Here is an 11,475-nt window from a genome sequence, read left to right on the forward strand (position 1 = left end):
GGAAGATTTGGAACAAAGTTTTCAGTGACTTAAAGATTTCCCATGATAGGAATTAAAGGACACAACTATAAAAAAAAACCCAAAAAACTAACAGTCCCAATATTACAGAAAGCACTTTTACTATCTAACTACTAACTTTAATCACTGAGACAATTTTCCAAAATGCAAAAGATGAAACTGCTAAGATATACTAAGATAATGTTTAAAAACTTTGTTTTGTGCAGAGCAAACATTTGGTTGGTTGTTTCCAGACCATTGTAGATTAAATCCAATCAAAACACACCGTAGTAAGTGGTGCTGATGATGCAGGTTAGCTGAGTTTTAAACTCTTGATTAATAATAAACTTTTAACTTTGTTGTTTATCTATTCATGCATATTTAATATTTAATGAGAAACACTGAAGATTTGGAACCAAATTTTTAGGGACTTAAAGATGTCCCATAATTGGAATTAAGGGACAAAACTAAAAAGAAAAACAGCCTCGATATTACACAAAGTACTTTTACTATAACTTGAATGTGTCTCAGTGGGTAATAAGGAAGTTTGGTCACCACGTGAACACATTTAAGGACCCGAAATTCAACAGGATCCAAAAATGATAGAAAAAAAGCGTCCTCTCTCTAAGATATACTGAGATAATGTTTAAAAACTGATTTTGTCCTGAAGAAATGTGATTTATTTTGAGTTTAAATCACCTTTGGTGTGAAAAAAGCTGATGTTTTCCTTTGAGTGAACATTTCGGTTTTTACATAAACTAATAAAACCTCCCCAGAAGAGGAACCTCATAACACCACTGAGGGATTACAGATGTATCCAGTCAGATATGCTGATATTGCATCACACATCGCAGGTATACGGCTTTTTCAGACCCACTTAAACCACTGTGTGTGTGTGTGTGTGTGTGTGTGTGTGTGTGTGTGTGTGTGTGTGTGTTACAAGGCTGGCATGCCTGAACACAGTTAAACTGAGGAGGAAACTGTAGATTAACAAATTCCTCATGTGTAGACCAGCTGTCCCTGTGTGTGTGTGTGTGTGTGTGTGTGTGTGTGTGTGTGTGTGTGTGTGTGTGTGTGTGTGTGTGTGTGTGTGTGTGTGTGTTCAGGTTTAGACAGAAGCTGTGGTTTGGCCCTCATTGAGGGTCTCTGAGAAGTTGCTTATGTGGCACCTCAGCTCCCCTTCATTATTTCCTCATGTTTTCCCCCTTCTGTCTACTTCTGTCTTTTGTTTTTCTCGCCTCAAAACGATTATTGCACCCAGAAAACAAAGATCCAGAGTTTGATTTTTCAATCTTAAATGTGACTCAGAAAATTAATATTCAATCATGAATAAATAAATAAATAAACACCACCTGAGGCAGCCTCTCTTACCATCTCTCCACGTCTCCATCTCTGTGTCAAGCCCTCCCACCTTCTCTCTTTTCCTGTCTTTAATTACGGTGCCTCCGATTGGCTGAAACTTTCAGAAACATCGGACCAATCGGGCGTCTTGTTGAGGTGGCCCTTGACCCCCTCAGGTGGTTCCTGCGTGTTGGGTGTGTGTTGAGTTTAAAACCGTGCCCGATCCCTCTGTCAGGGCAGTCTGTCAGAAAGGGCCCACGGGGACAGGGTGCACCAGGATCCTCTATCACACACACACACACACACACACACAAACACACACGCACTTAGTGTTTGAGCCCAGGTGGACTGAGCCATCAGGCCTCGTTTGGGTCCACGTCCGGATCCGCAGACAGCCGCGCCGCTCAGATAACGACAGGTAGGAGACTCCGTGGTGATTCTGCACTTCTGTGTGTTTACTTTAGGTACTTTCCAGGGATTCAAGTTCAGGTTGGAGTCAAGTTTGACCGCTGAGCAACACCTGGTTCTGTTTTTACGATGACAAACCAGCAGCCTCAGCCCAGCCAGGAGCCGTGTGTCAACATGTTTGTTTAAAAACTCCAAATCAGAGTTCACTTCCAAGCTGCAGGGGTCAATTCAGCAGCCTCTCCAGGTGAAAACTAGCAGGTTTGAGACTAGAGTGGAAATTTAACACCTTTTGTAAGTGTTTTTTCTGCACTACCGGCCTCTCTTGCTGTCTTTTTGGGGCCTTTGGCCTGCAGCTTTATGGAGAATTAGTGAAAATAGCTTGAGAAGTGGATAAAATGGGATTTTGGTTCTTACTTTAGCGACAAAAAGTTTGTCGAGATAGAAATATCTGTTGTGACATTTTAAGGCATAAACGTGTTGGGTTTTTGGGGGTAAAGCATCATTCTGAATGCCGGTGTCTTTTGCAGGAGAGGAGGAGGTGAAATCATGGCTGGAAGGAGGAGAACCAGTTTCTCCGGCGTGTTCATCACAACTCTGCTGGCTGTGATGCTGCTGCCTGGTGAGTACACAGCAGGGATCAGAGATCACATAACAAGATGGTTACTGTGGCACAGAGGTCACAAAAGTTCACCCATTCTCTTTTCAAGTAGAAGTACAGATACTTGCATTAAAAAAAACACTCTGGTACAAGTTGAAGTGCTGATTCAACATTTATACTCAAGTAAAAGTGAGAAAGTACAGCCTCTGAAGTGTACTCAGTATAAAAGATCCTCTGACTGACTTTTCTAGCAGCTGTTTCTGTGTTTCTGTGGTCTTGATATGTAGTTTTTTTTGTCTTGTTAAATATTTTATGAAGGTTTTAGTGTTACATCTTTTTCGTCTTGTTAGTTTTTGGTTTTGTTACATCTTATTGGAAAATTTTTGCTTTGTCTTTTTTGTTGTTACATCTTTTATGTCCCTTTAGTCTTACATCTTTTTTTTAGTTTCGTTACATCTTTTACGTAGTTTGTAGTGTTGTCACATCTTTTTCATTTTGTTTTTTGTCTTGTTACGTCTTTTATACCATTTTTGTATTTTTATGACTTTTGTCAGAATCTTTCAGGTTTATAACACTGAATGAATGTATGGAGAGTGAATCATCATCTACAGGTCAAGTCCTGATTATACAGAGATTGATGAAAAATACCAGCTTAACATTTTATTTTTTTTAAATGCTCATAATTTAGAGCTTTTATTCAACAATCCCAAAAGAATGAATGATGAGTTAATGTAACATTTTAGAATGAAAAGCTCAATTTAGTTCCATATATACAACCTCAGAATAGTGGAGAAAAATCACACTGTGATTTCTCATTGTGATTTCACATCGCTAACAGTTGTCATTTGGAACAATGTTGATTGAGCTATTCACTCACACCACAGTCTGCATCTGCATCTCATCTCTGCATAATCAGCGTTCTGTCTCCTCTTCAAAGCCACAAGCCTCATGCATCATTAAAAGTACAAATATGTTAGAAGGAAAATGTACTTAAAGCAGCAAACTCTCTCATGTCAGTGATGTCATATTATTGGATTATTATTACACTTTATGTTGCAGCAGGTCAGATCAGATTTTGGATGAAAAACCTTGTGTTTCAGAGTAGTTGTGGCTCTTAAATGAAAGCAGTAGAATATAGAATAGTTGCCTTGGAAATGTGCACTGCAATTTTAAGTTGACTGAATTTGAAAAGATAAGTTGAGGTAAAAAAAAAAAAAAAAAAAAAAAAACTTTTCTAGCCAAATAAACTTCATATTATGTCAATTTTACCTGAGAAAACATTAGCGGGTTTTCGTAATATATTTCCTGCAAACTATGTAAAAGAGCTCACACAAACGGTGCATGTTGGGAAGTCTGCCAATATGCTGATCATGTTTCTATAGAAACTAGAAAATAGTTGAAAACTTGAAAGCAACTTACTTCAATATATTTTTGAGCTTTGAGCCCAACTCAAACTCTAAAAAGTTCTGAAAAAGTTTTACCAACTAGTAATGTTTTGTTGAGATAATTTTTCTTTAGATAAACTTGAATCATTGAGTTTAAGAAACCCAAAAAAAGTTTTATATCAGAAAGTTTTGAGTAAACTCATTGAAGTGAAAGATGCAACAATTTAATTTTCAAGCACCCAACTACTGACAAATCAGGTTCGCAGCTCAGTGTGAATAATTTGTTATATACAAGTTTTTCAGGGATTTCTCAACACTCAAAGATTCAAGTTCATCTACAGAAGAAAAGTAAATTAATTATTTGCTTAGAATTCATGTCTTATCTCTTGTTTTACAGTCTGCGTACTCACTGGGCCTCTGTTGCTTTTTAAAACTCATAATAAATAAATTCTACTTGAGTTATAGCTTCATAATCTGCATTTCAAGGTTCTGTATGTTCAGGTTAAAGGTTAGTTGGACTGCAGGGTTTCTGCCCTTCACCAGTTCAAGGACACAGACGTACTGATGTGATCGTAACTCATCTGTGCTTCGTGCGTATCATAATGTCGCTCTGTGACATAGCCTGTGGTGTTCATATATCATCTATAATGCTTCAACGCGAGGACAGGTTGCTCCTCCACCACCTGTTTCCAGTTCGACGTGATTGGTATATTTACAAAGGGGCAGGGGCTCATCTTTCCTGTAAAAATGGGTTTTAACTGTTTCACTGTTTGATGGTTAAAAGGGGAAAAAGAGTAAAGGAGGAGGAGTTTCTTTCATCATTTGTGCTCCTGTAAAAAATTAGTACCTGTCAGCATCACCTCCTCCTCTGCCCTCTTTAAAGCGCTGCTGTTTCCAGATGTGCCAGCCCGTTTTTTACAGGCTCGTAAAAAACAATACAGCGGATACACTGAGACAGCATCATTTAGCCCACCCTCCTCCTCCTCCTCCTCCTCCTCCTCCTCCTCCTCCTCCTCCTCCTCCTCCTCCTCCTCCTCCTCCTCCTCCTCCTCCTCCTCCTCCTCCTCCTCCTCCTCCTCCTCCTCCTCCATAACGCTCCATCACCTCGGGTCACCTTCATCTTCTTTCTTTTGATTCCTCTGCAAATTCATGCCTCTGCCCGTTCATGTGTGACCTTAAACGCTACAACGCTCATCACAACTTCCTGATTACTTCATCAAAGCTTATCAAAACTCTTTTTTTAAATCAGGAGATTGATGTTTTTTTACCCACTTCCGACACGCGTCACATAACCTTGAATTATCCCCTCTGGATCTCTCTTTTAAACCTGTCGTCTGTTCCCCTCTTCCTCCTCCTCTTCCTCTCCTTCTGTAAGGCATTAACACCTTTTCCCCGTGGAGATGAAAGAACCCCGGAGCAGAGCTGAATCCGCCGTTTCCCTCAGCTGCATGGGGTCAAACTGTGCACACACGTACACACACCAAGTGCACATGCAGCTCTTTCAAAACGCAGCATGGGGTTTGATGTTACAGGCTCACCTATAAAATCTACAAAGAGCTGCAGTCGCCTGTGCTTCAGGCTCAGCCCATTACCCCTGCCCTGTTTAATGAATAATATTAGGTTGTGGTTTAATGTCATATATTATCACATATGTATTACAGACACGTTTAAGCGTCCAAAAGGAGCAACGTAAATGCCAATTTTGCACCCTCAGCTGAAAAAGTTTATTATAAACAGCTTGGCAACAAAACTTTAACATGTGCTGCAAATAATTTTGAGCTGGTGCAACTTAAAAATGTAAGTTAAGTGAACTTAGGTTGAATATTTATTTTAAAGTCTTATTTGAGTTTTGTAAAACCAGTTGAGTTAAGTTAACTAAACTTGAGAAAACATGTTCAATAAGATGAAGACATAAAGTTGAACCAACAACTGGTCAGTGGTTCTCAATGTTTTCATTATTGCAAATGCAAAATCCAAATAAAAAAAAAATCACTCTCTTGCCTCCAACTGGTCCAAAACGCAGCAGTGAGGCTTCTTACTGGTTTTAACAGACGACATCACATCACCCCAATCGTGCCTTCCCTCCACCGGCTTCCTGTGTGGTTTAGAATTGATTTTAAGATTTTACTGATCACTTTTAAAGCCCGCCTGGGTCTGGCCTAAATGTTATCCCCTTATGAGCCAGTCTGCAGGCTGAGATCCTCGGACGGGGTCGTCCTGGCTGTTCCAAAGTCGAGGCTTAAATCTAAAGGCGACCGTGTTTTCTCTGTCAGGGGCCCTCGACTTTGAAACGACCTGTTCGAGGAGATAAGGCTGCAGAATCAGTGACATTTTTACATGATGTTGTCTTATTTCCTTCCTTTTATTTATTTATATTGACTAGACAACATCATGTTATATCTCTATAATCTCCTCCCTCTATATTTTCCTTCATTCTTATTATCATGTTTCTCGTTTTATTGAATATATCTTTTACTGTTTTGTATTGTTTTACTATGTCTTAGTGTCATTTGCTTGTGTCTTAGTTTTACCTAAATTTTTTCTTGCTCTTGTTTGGGCTTCTGATGTTATTTTAGCTCTTTTGCTTTATCTGTCAAAGCACTTTGTAAACTCAGATTTTAAGGTGCTATATAAATAAAGTTATTCTTCTTATTATAATTATTATAAAGTTTTCATGTCCTGGACATTTGTGTGAACTCTGCACTAAACTTTTGTGTCACTGATGAGTTTGGTTTTACAGTAAATCATCTGTTTTTGCTTTTCTCTGTTTTTTTGTAGCATTCTTGTCTGCTGGACCAATTGCGAAAAAGCCCAAAGGAAATGGTAAATATGTGATTTTTACCTTGGCACACACTTGAAAAGTGGTGTTTGGTTCTAGACAGTGTGCAGTAGCAGTTTGCCAGAGGTGAAACACCATGGAAGCTGATGACAAATGAGTTCATGAGAGCTTTTTGATTAAAGAGTAACACCCAAACTCATCACCTCACCTCACCTCGCTTCAATGTAGCATCAGCACTTAACCCTGTGATCGATATCTAATGTGCCATTGCTGCAATTTTCTTGACAAGTAAAAACAATTAGGGCTTAATGATGTCCAACCCCCAAATATACTAAATTTGAGGCCTTGAACATCTTATTATAAACTTTAAAAGTCATCAGAAAGTCATTGAATTTGATGTCCAAGTGAGTACAGAAGCCTCTGGATCATCTTTTCTTTTCTGGTCTCAGCGGGAGAAAGTATCCAGGAGAGAGCGGCCGCTGCAGAGTTACAGAGGAGGCTGATCCGCAACCGCAGGAACATCAGCTGGTACAAACAGAACTCTGACTTCTGGAACTGGTACAAGTTCTTCACCGACAACGGAAACATGGAGGCAGTAAGTATACAAACACCCACAAAACAAAAAAAACATTATCATTTGGTATTTTTTGGTAATAAACCCACTGTAAGCTACCTGCCCAGCTTTAAACAGCATGCAGACAAAATTATCAGCTAGTCGTTGAACACAGTGGAGCACTTAGCAGCTAAAGAGCAAGATATTTCCCTCAGGCAAGGGCATAGATTTGGTTTGAGAAGAGGAGGTAAACGAGCTACTTAAAGTAATTTTTAGTTCCCCTAATAGATACCTGATTCTGTTTACTACTTTAATACCAAGGGCAGTGTGTTCTTCTGACTTATCTTTGACTTAATATGTTTAATTTCAACTTTTAGGGAGAATATTGTAATTAAAACTGCAACTGTAAATAAAATCTGAAACCTTTTTTTTAAACTGGGACATAGGGTGTAGATATTTTCCACAGCTCCAAGTAGTTTTCCTTTTCAGCCCAACCACCTCCAGCACATGGGAGAAGTTATCTTTCTAACACATAGTTAATGTGTAGTTTTGGTGCTTAAACCTGACCAGAAAGGAAAAATGGAAATAAGTCAATTAAGTCTAAAAACAAGTCAAAGTTGACTTTTGGCTTCAGTCAGGATTTAAAGCTCCTGGGTGAAAGTTAGATCCTTTCATGCACCACAACTTGCTTCTCAAATAAACCTTGTCACTCCTTATGCTCACCATGTCACTTGACTTGCTTAAGCCTTTCTGACAGAAAGTCCTGAAGGCTCACTTCACCCAATACCCCACCTCCACCAATAAGATATGGCAGTAATGTTGACTGCAGTTGCTCTGCCTCTTGCTTCCTTTTAACCCCACAGTGGGTTTCTGATACTAAACAGAATTTGTGTAGGATATTATTAGGGTTTCACTTCAAAGTTGTTGCTTTTTTTTGTTGCCAAATTGTGCCAAATGCACCATCTGAACCAGCTCAGCATTAATCTCCTCCTCCCCTCTCAGGTTCACGAGATGGACCGCATCTACCTGGCCTACCTCCAGAACAAGAACCGCGCCGAGGGACGTCGCTCCTACAAGGCCTACCTGCGCCACCTGGGGGAGATATACAAGTCCTGCGCTGACTCCGATGACCCCAACTGCGTGGCTTCCCAGACCGCCAGGCCCAAACCTAAGCCAGAGCCAGTGAGGACCTGTGACCCCACCAAGGATCCCTACTGCCTGTATGCTGCTTTGGTCCAGGGAAAGAGCCCCTACCTGCCCCTGGTGCTCCCAGTTGCCACCCCAGCCCCGGCACCAGTGAAGGCCCCAGCCCCTCTTTATGTCCGCTCTGCTGCTCCAGCCAAAGACCCACAGTCTGGGTATTATTACTATGCTCCATCTGCAGCGCCTTTCCTCTCCAAGGTATCCCTTCAGATTGTGCTTATATTTTTGATACCATGAGAATAAATTAAAACACGCTATATGACATGCAGTGTCTTTAAACTGCAAGATACAGAACTTTTTCTGGCCTTAATGACATCAAGGTCCTTTGTTTCTCGTGTTTCAGGAGCAAAAGGCCGAGCTGTTGCGTATCTGCGCCTCTGATGACATGGAGTGTCTGCAGTACCACCTGAGGGCGGCCTATGGTCACACACCCTCTGCCGGACCTCTGCCTTCCTATGCTCACCTCGGCTGTGACCCCAAGAAAGACCCCAACTGTAAACCCAAACTGGTGCAGAAAGCCCCCTCTGGTCTCTACCTGCAGTACCCCAACTGCGATCCTCTCCGGGATCCCTACTGCGCCTATGCTGCCTCCCTTGTGGTATGATAAATTTATTTATTAAATCCAAAAACAGATTTTAACAGGCATAAATGGGCATAAATGATGGGATTACTGTGGTTAAATGGTTGCAGTTTGGGTAGGTTTAGGCAACAAAACTCCCTAGAAATGATCATGTTTTTGGTTAAAAGTATATTATGTTACATGTGTCCCATGATGCAAGTGAAGGAAGCCAAGAGTTGAAAGTCACATGACGCATGTAATGCTAAGTACCTTAAAACTTTTAATAACATTTTGCTTTCAAATGGGACCTGAACCCCAGTGTCGTCTATACACAGACTTTCTCACCCTTTATACCATGACAACAGTTGTTGCATTTCATACAGCCACTAACAGGAAGCTTGTGTGTCTGTATAAGGAGCCGGACAAAACATCTGTATGTGATGACTTGATTACCATGACTCATGGTTATGTTTCTTCTGTGATGTGTTCCTCCAGGCGCCTCGTGCCCCTAACCCCCCTGCCCCTGCTGGCCCTGGATCCTGCAACCCTCTTTTTGAAGAAGGCTGCAACCCTCTGACCGCCACCAGATTCGCCTCTCCACCCGAGTCATACAAAACTGAAGAGACAGAGGAGGCTGCTGCCATCCGTGCTGCCCCTCCTCCTCCTGAGCAGAACAACGACCCCTACGCCATGTTTAGGGATGCTTATACTAATGCTAATGCTAACAGAGTTACCGATCCCTATGCTATGTACCGCCAGCCTAGCGCCCCAGCTTCTCCTCCAGCTAATGACCCATACGCCATGCTGCGCCGATTCATGGCCCAAGCTCAGGCGAATGACCCATATGCTCCACGCATGGAGGCTGCTCCAGAGGCCAACCCCAATGATCCGTTCTCTGCTATGCGTGAGGCAGCGGCTGCCATGCATCGCCGTGGTCCTCCCACCCCCAGGCAGCAGTTCCCTTTTTCCAATCCTGGTTATGAAGAGCCTGCAAGGGAGGAGCGCCACCCACTGGGACCCCCAGGTAAAACCAAGGAGGGCTATGACTGCTTCATCGGCTATGATCGTGAATGCTTCCCAGTGAAGCCCACCGAGCCACGCTCTGGAGTTCACCGCCGCATCCCCTATCCTGCCGAAGCCTACGAGCCCCACATGAACGCTGATGGCACCCGAAGCGGCGTCCTGGAGCCTGAAAACCCTCACTGTGACCCTGAGCACGACCCCAACTGCCGCCTGCGTCGCTTCGAGCCTGAGCAGACCCACCCCGAAGCCCAGCCTGAGGAGGACCACCACCAGAGGGCAGCGGAGCCTGAGCAGCAGCCAGAGCAGCAGGAACAGGACCCGTACGAGGCGGAGCCTTTCCAGAGCGGCCAGGAGGAGCCTCACATGCCCTACCAGCCATTCTCACAGGGTATGCCCAGCCTCCAGGACATACTGAGGCGCTACGGAGACCAGTTCCCTGAGCAGGATGATCACAGAGCCTACGCAGACGACTACCGCAAGAAATAAACATGCTAACACACACAAATGCATGCAAATGGACATGAATATACAGTCCTGTGCGTTCCTGTAGCTTAGCCCTTCACACAGCGCGCAGTAAGTCCTACCTGGACCAGATATGGGACTCGAGAGACGTCTATGGACCCAATGAGCGAGTACATGCACGTACATCCACACATAGCTTCCAGCTGTAGGAGCACGCTCAAAAAGCAGAGGGTGTTCCAGCAATGTTTTCATCTCTTTCGCTGCTTCAGAACTGTTGCTTTGGCCTATTGCTTTTCTAGTTTCCACCTCCTCAAACCACCTGAATGTGTACTGACTCCTCGATGCTCAGCTTCGCTTCTGTATCTATGCATCTCACATTTTTTATTTGTTTGTTGCTTTTTGTCAGTGATGGATTATGTAAAGATTTTTTTCACTTTGAATGTTCTAATAAAAAGCTCTAGAAAGCTGTTTTTGCATTTCATTTACTGAATTTTTCAGTGGTGTGAAGAACAGCATATTTTGTTGCAGGAATATCTCGGCAATATGTTCACTTCCCACTTTTAAAGAATGTCCATGTTCTGATGTAAGTACTGTGAACAACAAACAGAGTAATCACTGGTCCGAGAAATAGCTCAACACTTAAGCAGCTAGCATGACAGGAGCGCAGCATGGATATGAAACTACGGGATCAAATCCTATCCTCCCACTCCTGAAAGGTTTCTGTTGTTGTTCATGTGAACAAGATCAACAATGAACACCTGATTTCTCAACAGCAAAGTGGCTCAGCAAGATAGGCTGCTGCTCAGGAGTCTGCAGTGATAGGATCAAATCCAATGACTGATCATGAGAGTTTCCAAACAAATCACAGCACAGTTTCAGAAATAGCTTGCTGAGATAACGGGAAACATGAGGTGCATCAAACCCCGACTGTGTTTTTCTGTACTTCCCTCGGTAATGTGAACAATAAATTCAACAAAGAGACACTGGAAAATCAAGCTTCAGGAGTAGATCAGCAAGATAAGATGCTGTTCATGTAGATACCTGAGGATCTAAGGTGCAAGGATCAAGTCCAGGTTGAACGCCACAGTCTCCACAAATAGCTCACCTAGTAAGCAGTGGAAACAGTCGGTTCTCAGTAATCTGAGGTGCAGGGTTCAAAACCCAGCT

At 42.4% G+C, this 11,475-nt stretch overlaps 1 protein-coding gene across 1 annotated transcript; it reads left to right on the forward strand.

Moving 5' to 3' along the window:
* The first annotated feature begins 1,563 nt into the window (after positions 1-1,563).
* On the forward strand, positions 1,564-10,776 carry and1 (actinodin1). Its single transcript, XM_084747591.1, has 7 exons — positions 1,564-1,756; positions 2,274-2,365; positions 6,508-6,552; positions 6,958-7,103; positions 8,064-8,462; positions 8,608-8,862; positions 9,319-10,776. The coding sequence occupies exons 2-7, from the start codon at positions 2,293-2,295 to the stop codon at positions 10,330-10,332; spliced, it is 1,932 nt and encodes a 643-aa protein (XP_084603717.1). The 5' UTR covers positions 1,564-1,756; positions 2,274-2,292; the 3' UTR covers positions 10,333-10,776.
* The last annotated feature ends 699 nt before the right edge of the window (positions 10,777-11,475 follow it).

The sequence above is a fragment of the Lutjanus erythropterus genome, chromosome 21 (genome assembly GCF_056507025.1).
Source record: "Lutjanus erythropterus isolate fLutEry1 chromosome 21, fLutEry1.hap2, whole genome shotgun sequence".
In the NCBI taxonomy this organism is placed as follows: Eukaryota; Metazoa; Chordata; class Actinopteri; order Lutjaniformes; family Lutjanidae; genus Lutjanus; species Lutjanus erythropterus.